This window comes from Syngnathoides biaculeatus, chromosome 22, assembly GCF_019802595.1.
Source record: "Syngnathoides biaculeatus isolate LvHL_M chromosome 22, ASM1980259v1, whole genome shotgun sequence".
Lineage (NCBI taxonomy): Eukaryota > Metazoa > Chordata > Actinopteri > Syngnathiformes > Syngnathidae > Syngnathoides > Syngnathoides biaculeatus.
This window is the reverse complement of record NC_084661.1, coordinates 5734258-5748361: the sequence shown is the minus strand read 5'-3', so window position 1 is coordinate 5748361 and position 14104 is coordinate 5734258. Positions and strand designations below refer to the sequence as shown.

The 14104-nt window shown below is 41.2% G+C and overlaps 1 protein-coding gene across 2 annotated transcripts in view; it reads right to left on the bottom strand.

Annotated features, from left to right (window-relative positions):
- ccn6 (cellular communication network factor 6) overlaps positions 1-14104 on the bottom strand; it is a 53822-nt gene that overhangs the window by 15201 nt on the left and 24517 nt on the right. For both annotated transcript variants that reach the window (XM_061810559.1, XM_061810560.1), the window contains exon 3: positions 5302-5538. In XM_061810559.1, coding sequence (XP_061666543.1) covers positions 5302-5538 — 237 coding nt within the window. The remainder of the gene's footprint in view (positions 1-5301; positions 5539-14104) is intronic.

Genomic DNA, 14104 nt, shown 5'->3' with positions numbered 1-14104 from the left:
ACACACACACACGCACACACACACACACACTCGGTGTCGGACCACAGCCTTTGTCTATGTCACACTGTGTGTCACAGAGCGTTCTGTTTATTAAACTTCGAGGTGTTTGTCACATTTCACGCCTCTGGAGTCCAGATGGACGAACACGCAGAAGGACCCCAAAAGGACCTTCTTCCAACAGAATCAATCAGGACACCAAGGTTTTGGACTTTGTCTTTGGTTTTTAAGGAAGGAAGTCCAGGTGTCTTCTAACAGCAATTCTCTTTTCTTTATTGCCAAACACATTTATCTACTTTAAATAGTGGCACAATACCACAATTGAACTGTAGTCATCTGGACACACTGTAAAATATAACTGTGTGTCATCCGCAATGCTATAATAGTCAAAATGAAAGTTTTGAAGAAGGGTAGCATATACAGGCTGAACAGGAGGGGTACAAAAACTGACCCATTGGGACCCCACAGGTCATTACCATTTGTTGAGATTGAGCACTTCCAATGGTTACAAAGTACCCCCTTTCCTCCAGGTAGGACATAAACCATTTAAGGACTGTTCCATTTAGTCTGACCCACATTTCCAACCCATTTAGCACTATATTATGATCTACAGCAGGGGTCACCAACCCGGTGCCCACGGGCGAATGGTAGCCCGCGAGGACCATATCCTTATATGGCCCGCAAGGTATGTTCTAAAAATACCATGGGCCACAAATTGTTACGGTTATTTGTGCTTTAAATTCTTAATCTGACTTGCTTGCGTGAATTAAAATTTAAAAATACCTGTAATGTCATTTACTACAATAAATTAAAACAAACATGTTTTATGTACGTGTAATGAACTAAGTCTGAAATTTGCCGCAAACAGGTCACGTAGCCCTTCATACGATTGGTGCTCCCGAAGTATTCCTCAGGCACAAAAAGTTTGCTGACCCCTGATCTACCATATCAAAGCTGCGCTGAGATCCAACAAGACCAAAATTGACACCTTTTATTATTATTTTATTTATTATTTTGCACTTTGATAAGATCAGATTCTGTACTGTGATGAGTTCAGAAACTTGATTGAAATCAAAAAGTCCATTTAAACTCAAGAAATTGCTGAGTTGATTAAAAATAACTTTCTCAAGAATCTTGGCTATGAAAGGAAGATTTGTCTATAGCAGGGGTGTCCAAACTTTTTGCAAAGAGGGCCAGATTTAAAAATCCCAAATCAGCCAGCCAAACAGGATCATTTAATTGTGGCATGGGTTGTCCCTTTTTAGTCAAGAATTGTCCAATTTCCTCCCTGAAAGAGAAGAAGCGCTGCAGCGCAGACCCCCAACTGAGCCACCTTACGTCGGTGTGATACAAAACATCTCCGTATTCAGCCTGGATGTCGAGAAGAAACTGTTGAAACTGGCGGTGGCATAGCGCTTTGGAGCGAATATAATTAATAGTCTTTATCACCGGTTTCATAACATTATCATATTTCATATATTTGGCACAGAGAACTTCTTGATGAATAATACAGTGGAGTTTAATAGCGCTGCCTCCTTCTTCGCTGACTTTGTTACAGACAAGGCTTGATAATCCACTCCGCTCGCCAGCCATGGCAGGTGCGCCGTCCGTAATAATCCCGGTGACTTTATTCCACTGTAGTTTCATGTCATCTACGGTGGAACAAACAGAAACAAATAAATCCGTTCCTCTTGTTTGGCCCTTCAGACTCTGGAGGTCCAGAAGCTCTTCACTCACGTTCATGTCATTGTCCACTCCTCTTAAAAAGATCAGTAACTGAGCGGTGTCGGACGCATCCGTGCTTTCATCGCACGCTAACGAGAAAAAGTCAAACTCAGTTCCTTTTGCCTCTAACTGTCTCTTAATATCTAATGAAACGTCTTCAATTCGCTGTACCACAGTATTACGAGCCAGGCAAATATTGGCAAACTCTTGCTTCTTCGCGGGACAAATTTTCTTAACCATTTTCATTACACAGTCTTTAATAAATTCACCCTCAGTGAAAGGTTTGCAGTGCTTTGCAATCAGCGTTGCCACTTCGTAGCTTGCCTTTGTGGCATTTTCATTTGACTCACGGACTCTTGTGAAAAAGCTTTGCTGTGCCGTTAAAACAGCTTCCAGTTGCTTCACTTTTTCCACCGCGTTTGTTCCCAGTTAGCTTGTCGTAGCTAGCATGTTTCGTCTGGTAGTGCCTCTTGATGTTGAATTCCTTGAAAACAGCCACAGTCTCTTGGCAAATTAGGCAGACACAGTTGTTTCGTATTTCAGTGAAAAAATACTCAAATTTCCACTTGTCCTGGAAGCGGCGGCCCTCGCGGTCAACTTTCCTTTTTTTGTTTACAGACGCCATGTTAGAAATGGGCTGGGCTGAAACGATCACGCAAGGTCAAGGGTCACGGCGGCCAGAGTGCGGCCACAGGGCTACTGCCATCTTCTGCTGAAATGAAAAATATGAAAAATAGCTTTTTGTACACATGTATTTTATACTGTGGTCAACAGTGCTGGCGGGCCGCATATTATTGATTTCATGATAGAGGCCGCGGGCCGGTAAAAATTTGTCCACGGGCCGCAATTGGCCCGGGGGCCGGACTTTGGACATGTCTGGTCTATAGCTTGCTAACATAGAATTGTCCAGTGCTCAGATTTTTAGAAGAGGTTTAAGAGTTTTCTTAAACTCGCCAGACTAAAGTGCGATATTTATTATTTGCTGCAAATAAGATGGCACTGACTTCACAATAGTTTTGAAAAATTCAGATGGGATTGAGTCGAGAGATCTCATTGTTCATTTCAACTGCTAGACAGTTTTCGGTACAGTTTTTTGGTCAACTGTATCAAATCTAACAAGTTAATAGAGTTTTCCCTGGGTGGCTTCAGACTCTAACTCTAATCCTAAAATAATTTTATCATTTCTCTGATTTGTGCTGACATTTGACCTGATGGATTGTATTTTTTCACTAAAATAACAGGCAACAAACTAATTGCATTCGTCCGCTTTTACGAGCTCTGGAGTCCTGATATGGGAGGTTGAGCTTGTCAACCACAACAATATATACCCCTATATATCATAAGAGTCTGAGTTTTTACGGAAAAAAATCTGGTAAATATCAGTCAGATTTACAGATAAGAGTCTTCATTGGTGGAGGAGGGCCTTTTGCATCTTAGTGGACGAAAGTTTCATGTGAGGGGAGATGGGAAGAAGATCTTGGTGTGATATGGGCTAGACTCCATCGTTGACAATAGTCTTCATCCTATCCATCAGACCCAACATTGCATTCAGGCTGGGAGAGGGGGAGCCAACATCTACTGCAGATTTCTCAGATGTCGTGGTCATAGAGGTGAATTCTGAGTTGTGGATGGCTTCAATGGGGCAGGAAGAGGTGTGGGGGATTAATGTGCTGGGACATTGTATTCATTTGCTGCTCTGATTGTTGAAGAATGGAAGTAAAGTGTGCTAGTGCCCATTTTTCGAGCAAAGGTGATGTACAGAGCTGTCGGAACTATCAAGCAATAAAGTTGATGAGGCACACAATCAAGTGAAGGGTAAGAGTTGAGGATGCAAGACTCAGGACAGAACTAACTATTTGTGAGCAATAGTATTGTTTCATACAGAGAAAGAGTACCACAGATGTTTTATTTGCCTCGAGGATGGTCGTGGAAAAGTATAGAGTAGGTCAGAAGGAGCTACATTGCCTTTGTGGATCTTGAGAAAGCCTATGGTAGTGCACCAAGATAGGAACTTTAGTTCCGCATGCGTAAGTGTGCTCTGGCAGAGAAGTATGTTAGAATTGTACAGGACATGAATGAGGGTAGCAGAATAGTGGTGAGGTGTGCCGTTAGGTGTGACAGAAAAATTTAAGGAGAAGGTGAGACTGCATCAGGGATCAACTTTGAGCCCCTTTCTGTTTGCAGTGGTAATTAATGGAGATGACATTTGGATCTGGTGTGAAAGCAGGGAGCAGCTGGAGGAAAAGTTTAAAAGGGCAGTGGAATGCAATAGAAAGGAAAGTAATGAACATTAGCTGAAGTAAGACAGAATATATTTGCATGAATGAGAGAGGTGGAGGGGGACAGTGAGGCTCCAGGGAGAAAAGAGAGCCAGGGAGGATGACGCTGTCGAGGTGTTCTAGGATGAATTGCAGTCCAAGTTTGACTGTATCATCTGCAGAACTGTTTGCTCAGTAAGCAAACTCCAGGGGGTCTAGCAAGGGACCTGTGATGCTCTTGAGATCATTCAGCACGAGGCAAAGAACCTGTAGTCATTCAGACGCGCGATTGCAGATTTTTTGCGGACTGATGGAATGATGGTGGAGTATTTGAGCTTGTGGAGTGTGAAAGTGTCCTTTTCAAATTTGCATTAGAAGATGGTCAAGTAATCAGTCAGTCTGTCTTCTATTGTTCTCAGGTTGGGTGATCATTGGTCGTAATTAGTGATTATAATGTATGTCATACTTATATAGTTTGTGACCGCTAATATTTACAACTTCGGGGCTTAGTTTCTCTTTACAGTGTGAATTTCTGTTGTCAGCTGGTTTTTAGTGTGATTATCAAGGGCCCTGTCCTCAATGAACTCTGACTCTGTTATAGCTCATAACATGATCATTAACAGCAAAATAAAAGATTACCTTTCCTGTTGTCTGGGGCTTCACACCTCTGGTAGGTGAGGGAGCCCCTAGAGGCCGGGCCTGCACCCATGCACAGCCTGAAAGGGTAACTTGGGTCCCCCTTCGCATGGGCTAATGACTTGTGAGAGGAGCCACAGGGGTTGGGTGCAATGTGAGATGGGTGGTAGCCAAAGGCTGGGACCTTGGCCATCTGATCCCCATCGACATAAACTAGCTCTAGGGACATGGAATGTCACCTTTCAGGCACCGGATACACTTGGCCGAAATAGGTTTCCTCCACAAGGTGTCCAGGCTCTCACTTAGGAATAGGGTGAGAAGCTTGGTCATCTGAGAGGGGCTCAGTGTTGAGCTGCTGCTCCTCCACATGGAGAGGAGCCAAATAAGGTGGCTGGGGCATCTGCTTCCCTAATGCCTCCATTGTGAGGTGTTCCGGGGATGTCCCACCCTGGGGACGACCCAGGACACACTGGAGAGAGTACGTGTCTCGGCTGGCCTGGGAATGCATCAGGATCCCTCCGGAAGAGCTGGAAGAAGTAGCTGGGGAAAGGTAAGTCTGGGTATCCCTGCTGAATTTACTGCCCCCGCGACCTGATCCGGAAGAGTTGTACATTATGGATGGATGGATGGATGGATGATGAATGTCTCTGGCATCTTTCTCTTTAGATACTGCCAAAATACATACCTGACATGTAGACTGTATTCTCTGCATGTTTCTCTGAAACCTTGCTGTTATGACGACTTTTTGGCATCTTTTTTGTCAGCGGAGTGGGGCCCAAAAGACCGACAGGCTTCTGCAAGAATGCGGGAGTACAGCCAATGGCACCTGCGATGCATGTGCATCTATAAAGAGGACTAGGCTGGAAAGCTTCTCCGTTCTCATAGTGGGCCCCATTAATATCACAGCCAACTGCCATGAAGTCTAGAAAGAAAAAGAATACAAGAAAATTAAAAACATGGGCGTGCGATTGACTTGCATACAATCTCCTGCCCGTTGACAGCTGTGATAGTCTACAGCACTCTCAAAACCCTTGAGAGGATAAGCGGCAAAGAAAATGCATATATTGAAGAAAATAAGTATTTGAACACCCTGCTGTATTGCAAGTTCTCACATTTAGGAATCAAGGAGGGGCCTGAAATTTTCATCGTAGGGCCATGTCCACTGTGAGAGTGAAAATCTTAAAAGAAAAATCCAGAAATCACAATGTATGATTTTTTTTCATGATTTATTTGTTTGATACAGCTGCAAATAAGTATTTGAACACCTGAGAAAACCAATGTTAATATTTGGTACAGTGGCCTTTGTTTGCAATTACAGAGGTCCAACATTTCCTACAGTTGTTCACCAGGCTTGCACACACTGCAGGAGGGATTTTGGCCCACTCCTCCACACAGATCTTCTCTAGCCTTTTCTCGGCTGTTGCTGAGAAACATTGCGTTTCAGCTCCCTCCAAAGATTTAAGAAAGTTTACAGAGCCACTCCTAATCTGACCACAAAGCATTCTCCCATGAGTCCTCTGTATCATCCAAACATTCATTGGCTGGTTTTAAGCAGGGGAACCTTCCGTGCCATATAAGATTTCAAACCATGACATCTTACTGTATTACCAACAGTCACCTTGGAAACGGTGGTCCCCGCTCTTTTCAGGTGATTGATCAAGTCCTGTTGTGTAGTCCTGGTCTGATTCCTCATCTTTCTGAGGATCATTGAGACCCCACAAGGTGATATCTTGCATGGGGCTCCACTCCGATTGAGATTGACTGTCATGTTTAGCTTCTTTTTTCCAATTTAATTTTATAATGATTTCTCCAACAGTGGACCTTTTTTCACCAAGCTGCTTGGCAGTTTCTCCAAAGCCCTTTCAACAGCTGAAAGGTTCCACAATTTGCTTGACTTGATGACACAAACACACGTGAAGCAGGTATATATCTAAAAAAAAAAAACTGTGGTCATACAAGTAAAAATTTGTTTAGTGAGTCAAAGGATTGGTAAATCCTAGAAACACAAAAGTTTCTTCAAAAAGTTTTGAGTTTGTAAAATCAGCAGCAGAATGCTCTTTTTTTTTTAAACACACCCCTTTCAACAAATTGCCCAACTGCGTAGCCTTAAGAGTGTAAATCATGAATGGTGGGTCTTGTTGATTTTCTGAGAATCTCCTCCACCTATGGCCAATATAGCTGATTTTGAATCTGATTCTGATTCTGATCTTACATAAGGCATGCACTGCAATGCTTTTACCATGTTTGGTGTGATATATGTGTTAGCCGCATTCTGTTCACATAGAAAGAGCGTGACCGAGTTTGTAAACTTGAGAAAACTATGATTAGCCTCTCAGCAAAACTAGAATGTTAAGTCTTTTGTGTGGTTGAAAACACATGGCGTCCATGAAGAACGCTATTTTCTCTTTCCGCTTTGTGTATCAGTGGCACGAAGCTCCCACATGCCAGTCTATGGGAAGCCGCTACCACTTAACGTCATACCCAAGCTCTTCGTTAGCCATTTAGCGGTTGGTCCAGTCCCGGTGGAAATTGTGGCCCGTGTGCAAATTTTTGCTGGACTGTATTCTCTATGAAAAAATCAATTTCATGCGGCCTGGTTGCACCATTAAATGCTGTATAAAATACTTGTGTAAAGAAAATAAAGTATTTTATATTTCAGCAATGGATGGCAATAGGGCTGTGGTCACATCCTTGTTACACCTGATATCTGACCTTTTGTCATCATTTCAGCACACTATTTCAATCATGGTGACTGTCGCTAAAGTGTACCACCGATTCCAGAACAAGTGGAAGTTTGATTATTTTAAAGACACAACCAGAAAAAAACTGCTACTACGACAAGCTTATTGGAGACGAACGCAGTGAAAAATTAAAACAATTGGAAGCCGTTTTAACAGCAGAACAACGGCTTTTACACACAAGTCCGTGAGTCAAATGAAAATGCTACAAGGGCGAGCTACGAGATGGAGACGCTGATTGCCGAGCACTGCAAGTGCAAGAACTGGGAGTGTTGCAGCTGGCACCAACAGCTCTCACTGGTTGACTTATACACCAAGATGGATGGAGGCAAGTCTCCAGAGATTCATACAGTTGCTACAAAAATTCTGAGCTTGTTTGGCTGTACTTACTCGTGTGAAAACATATTCTTGGTCATGAACATTACCAAGAGCCATGTGAGACGAGACAAAGTGACTCTCATCTGCGTGACATATTGAGAATCAAAACAACAGTCATTGAGCCAGAGCTGGACTACATTGTGCAGGAAAGCTCTAAATTTCACACTTCACATTAGTATTGGCAAGATGTATTTGTTGAGTCCTCTGTGGCAAATTAATTCAAAACTATCAGATTTTTTGGTCAGATCAAAACCACACTTTTGAATATGCACTGGCCACAGTTTTGAATTTAATATTTAATATAATAGTGACTAATATGTATTGTTTCAAAAATATTAAGTATGTTTAATCTTACCAAAAGAGAGTTTTCCAGACAGCTCCAAGACCTGTTCCTCATTTTATTTGGTCTTAAATGGAGTAATTTTGATTAAAAACTTGAAAATGAAAAAAATATGTTTTTATGCCAGAGCCAAGACTGCTATTTGAAAAAAAAAAAAAATGCAATTGATTTGTATATCATGTTATGGCGTTAAAAAAAATGTCAGGTTGAATGGTTGGCCTCCACACATTTTAACATTACCAAATCTGTCCCTCGTGGCAAAAAGTTTGGACACCCCTAATCTATCTGCTAGCCTGGTCTGACCAGCACCTGGTAAACTGTTCACACATAATCGATGACTTTGACCTTGGAAAGAAACTTTTATTTGTCTACAACACCACATAAGACTTTGCTAGTGGTTTGTACGTGCGTTTCAGCGCTACTGTGCCATTCGTTGCCAAACCCTACTTCTCTCGTGTGGCGAGACTCTGCTACAGCCATGAAATTAAGCATCCCGTTTTCGTTTTTTTATTGTTAAAAAAAGAATAAAAACACCACCTCTACAATTGTTTGATTGTAAGGAAGGTTTTTATTTTTAACCAACTTTTGAATGCACCACGGACCTCTTAAAAGCTTCGACTAGACGGCATTTGCTATACAAACAACAGTACCCGCCATCTTCCTCAATGAAAAGGCAAGATGTGGTGACAATTTTTAATGCACAACGAACGACGACTGAATGATTTCTTTTACTAAATGGAGTATATTAATTAAAGGAGGGTAGACTCAGGTCAGAAGTCAGTATCTGCGAGCAACAGTGTGGTTTCATGCCTAGAAATAGTACCACAGATGCATTATTTGTCTTGAGGATGCTAATTAAAAAGTACAGAGAAGGTCAGAAGTAGCTACATTGTGTCTTTGTGGCTCTCGAAAAACCTATGACAGAGTACCTAGAGAGGAACTATGGTACTGCATGCGGAAGTCTGGTGTGGCAGAGAAACATGTTAGAATAGTACAGGACATGTACGAAGGCAGCAGAACAGTGATGAGATGTGCAGTATTTAGAATTTAAGGTGAAGGTGGGATTGCATCAGGGATCAGCTCTGAGACCCGTCCTGATTGCTGTGGTAATGGATAGACAGATGAGGTTATACTGGAATCCCCTTGGACCATGATGTTTGCAGATGATATTGTGATATGCTGTGAAAGCAGGGAGCAGGTGGTGGAACAATTAAAAAGACGGAGGCATGCACCGGAAAAGAGAGGAATGAAGATTAGCCGAAGTAAAACAGAATATATGTGTGTGAATGAGAGAGGTGGCGGGGGGGAGTGAGACTACAGGGAGAAGAGATAGCGAGGGTGGACGACTTCAAGTACTTGGGGTCAACAATCCAGGGCAATGGTGAGTGTGGTAAGGAAGTGAAGAAACGGGTCCAAGCAAGTTGGAACAGCTGGCGGAAGATGTCTGGTGTGTTATGTGACTTGAGAGTCTCTCTTAGGATGAAGGGCAAAGTTTATAAAACAGTGGTGAGGCCGGCCATGATGTATGGATTACAGACGGTGGCACTGAAGAGACAACAGGAAGCATGAATCTTGAGGTTCTCGCTCGGAGTGAGCCGGTTGTATAGGATTAGAAATGAGCTCATTAGAGGGACAGCCAAAGTTGGATGTTTTGGAGACAAGGCTCGAGAGTACAGACTTCGATGGTTTGGAAATGTCCAGAGGTGAGAGAGTGAGTATGTTGGTAGAAGAGTGCTGAGGATGGAGCTGCCAGGCAAAAAAATGAGAGGAAAACCAAAGAGAAGGTTGATGGATGTTGTGAAGGAAGACATGAGGACAGTGGGTGTGAGAGAGGAAGATGCACGAGATAGGCTTAGATGGAAAAAGATGACACACCGGGTACTCCTGCATTTGGGTCCTACCTCCGTCCCGATGGGTTGTGACAGCTTGTGTGATGGGCCATGGATTGCAGGGGGGAAAAAAGAGAACGATAGCTGCATGTGTAATGTAGTGGATAAAGTACACTCTGCACAAAAGTTTTCTTCTTCTTCTTCTTTTCCTTTTGGTTACGCAAAGATTATCAACTTTTTTTTAACAGTGGGATAATAATACCTCTATAAATGACAGAATAAGAGGGTATCTCTCATCTCCAATTATCTGATCTAGTGGGTCATCCTCAACCAAGTTCATACCTGTAAGTGAACAAAAAACAAAATTAACCTTAAACGGAAAACAAGAATAATCGTAGTAGTGAAAAAAAGAAGAAAATGATACAGCCTCAAACCACAAAAATTTGATCTCTCACTGGAACGATTTGTAGCCGAGTGTGAAGCAGCTGGGATAAGAATCAGCACCTCCAAATCTGAGACTGTGGTCCTCAGTCGGAAGAGGGTAGCTTGCCCTCTCCGGTCATGGATGAGATCCTTCCCCAAGTGGAGGAGTTCAAGTACAGTATCTTGGGGTCTTGTTCACGAATGAGGGAAGAATGGAGCGGGAGATCGACAGACGGATCGGTGCACCGTCTGCAGTGATACGGACTTTGTATCAGTCCATTGTGGTAAAGAGGGAGCTAAGTCAAAAGGTGAAGCTCTCAATTTACCAGTCAATCTACGTTCCTACCCTCACCTATGGGCATGAGCTGTGGGACATGACCGAATGAACACGATACCGGTTACAAGCGGCCGAAATGAGTTTCTTCCGCAGGGAGCCCGGGAACTTCCTTAGAGATAGGGTGAGAAGGTCAGTCATCCGGGAGGGGCTCAGGGTCGAGCTGCGACTCCTCCGTATGAGTTGGCTGGGGGTGGCAGTTTTTTGCCTTATTGAGATAAAAGTCTCCTAACAGGCCACAATCAAGGAAATAACACTTCTTTTTCGTTTAATGCATAAAATGCAAAATGCAAAAAAGATGTACCCTCTCGCGGTTTGGGACGCGTATGTTATCAGTTCTGTGAAGTGGTACATACTAGAGATATGTTTATTAATTAATTCTTATTCTAGAGCGACACTTATGCGTTAATAATATTGATGGATTCGCATTTTGAAGACAAACTTGGTTTTTCTTTTCTCCCTTTCTTCTCTCGGAAAACGCTCTATGTGTACTTGAGGCAGACATGTTGAGTCAGGAACGCAAGGGAAATAACTCCGTGCTAACTTTGACCAATGAGTTATCCTCTCCTGATACCAAATTATGGCTTCAGATTAAAACACTTAAATATTTTGATATAATGAAGGATATATTGCGTGAAAATCATGATGTGCCAAAAATGGGACGCTGCCAACGAATGGGTTTTAAGATAAACTGGATTTCACATGATGTGATAACATCTTTTGATGTTATGGCATATTTTGTCCAGTTTTCCCAATGTCCCTCAAGATCGTCTTGTTCTTACCTCAAAATGAAAGTTAACTTCTCTATTTTAAAGATATCTTTAACCACTTTAATCCAATCCTCGACTGTGGAAGTATTCTTTATGAACCATTTCCTTGTAATAGCTTTTTTTATTTACTAGTGACAAAATACTGTCTATATATATTCATTTTCTGGGCCCTTGACTATATTAATCCCAATCATAGGGTTTCAAATTTTAAAGGAATCGTGACTTTCATAATTATCTCCATATTTTGTTTAATGTCTTTCCAGTATTTTAAAATGATTGGACAGTCCCAGAACACATGAAAATGTGTTGCCTTATTCTGTCCGCAATCTCTCCAGCAGGAGGTAGAATAGAGCAAAAGTACTATTACACTGGTTGGAGATTATCTTTTTCAACGTTTCCACTTGCAGTTTAACGTTACTTTCCTTTTCCCATTTTTCTTTTATATATATGGAATCATCAGCGTTTAACTCCTGTAATAGTCTATAAATCCACCCCCTGGGTCTGATTTATAAAATAGAAGGAATATGTTAACCATACACAGATTAGTTTGTGATTCTTCTTTTTCATTATTTTCTCGAGGTAATGTCTCAATTGCAAAAATCTATAAATATCTTGATTGGTTAATCTAAACTGATTCTTTAGTTCCTGGAATTATTGAAGTGCACCCCCTTCGTAAAGACCACTGTGTATGATGAGCCCCTTTTCTGCCCATTGTTTGGCTCTTATGTCAAACCCGTTGGGTGGAAAATCTGAATCATATCCGATCCATTTTATTATCTAGTATGGTTCCTTATGCTTGTTTTCATTAATTATTCTATGCCAAATCTTGATGGACACTTTTATTAATGGGTTGGTGTCTTTTAAAAACTTAACCAGGCCTCTGTCCTTTATGACTGTTGTAATGGAATATCACTGGATATCATACATTCTATATCTTTCCACTTAGCTTTTTAGGAGGGGTTACAAACGTCGACTAAAGTTTTTTATCTGCACCGCTTGACAGTAATTTTTAATATTTGGGAGAGCAAGGCCTCCCTTTTCTTTTGATAACTGGAGAGTCTTATAACGAATTCTTGGTCTCTTGCTCTGCCAAATAAATCTTGATATTAATTTGTCTAATTCTCGAAATGTCCCTTTTGGGAGCTCTACTAGTATATTTTGGAACAGATAGAGTAAGCAGATTCCACCTGGTTGAATCAGATTTAATTTTAGAGATTAAGGGGTCGTAGTTCTTTGATATAATTGTCTACAGATTTATAGGAATATTCACCCGTAAATATTTAATTGTTTTTTAATTCCAATTTACGTTGAGTTCATGTTTGATGAGCTGGTTAGGGGAATAATTAAATGACAAAATTTGAGTTTTGTGTGTATTTAACCTTTAGATGCATGAGTGACTGGACCCTACACTCTTCTATAAGTGGGTCAAAAATGACAATTAATACAATCAATGCGTTTTTATGAAATTTTTGTCATTTTGGTTAAGAATAATCACTTGTATAATATTTAGTATTGTATTTAGGACTATGCAAGAGTGATTTTATGTTTGAAATATCTTTTTTTTTCCACTTTTTAACATTTTTGAAATGGAAAATTACCAAGAACAGCAATAGAAAAATGTGAGCATCCATTGTGTGTGTGTGTGTGCGTGCGTGTGTGTCTGTCTGTCTGTGTGTGTATGTATTATGTGTAGAATTGTCCAGTCATTGATTGATAGTTCCTCTCTCTTTTCCCTGGTTTGCCTTCTTGTCTCATCACTGTATGCAATTCAGACAAACTACCTGTTTCTGGCAGTGATTGCACACAGGTACGTTGCATTTCTCGCACCTATTGTTGACTTTGCGATCTTTGTTACTTGGCCCTGACTGTCTTCTGAGGATATTGTGGCTCTGTGTTCTTCCCTGGGTGGGAGGAAACTCCAATTTGGCCAATTTGTAGATAAATAATAGTTATGAAAGACACACAAACAATATTATATGAAGATAATACACGTATCAGCTCTTACTGTGTAAAATAATCTTCCTGAGGGGTGAGACTTCTGATATAGTCTGCGTGGTCCACTGTTAATTTATTGCTGACAGCAAAAGTTGATTAGAATCAGTGGTTCCCATTGGATTCCATAGAAACTGCACGCGGGTCATTTTTGACCCATTTATGGAAGCTTTGGGTAGTAATACAAAAATTTTAATTTCTTAAAATGTATAAAAGGTCAGTTAAAATGACATTATATAAAAAACATGTTTTTTGGGGAGTACCTGGAAGATGAAATGATAAATGTTCAGTCCAAAGACAATTAAAGACAACAACCTCACCTGGTCATTTTTGGCCCACTTATGCATCTAAGGGTTAATTTATAACCTGATACCAGGCCATATTTTCTAAGGGTTATTAGTAATTCTGGGGGTGATTTGGATGGGTGTCCCAAATATATCAGAATATTGTCTGCAAACAGAGCAATTTTATGTTCTTCATCTGTCACCTTGATGCCCTTAATCTTCTCATTCTGTTTGGTCCACTTACTCAGTGGCTCGATAAAAAGAGCAAATAACAGCGGTGAGAGAGAGCAACCCTGAAGACAACCCCTCTCTAGTACAAAGCCACTGGATAGTCCTCTGTTGAGTCCTATTTCAGGAATTGGTTTGTTATATAAGGCTCGTATGGTCTTCGTAAAATCAT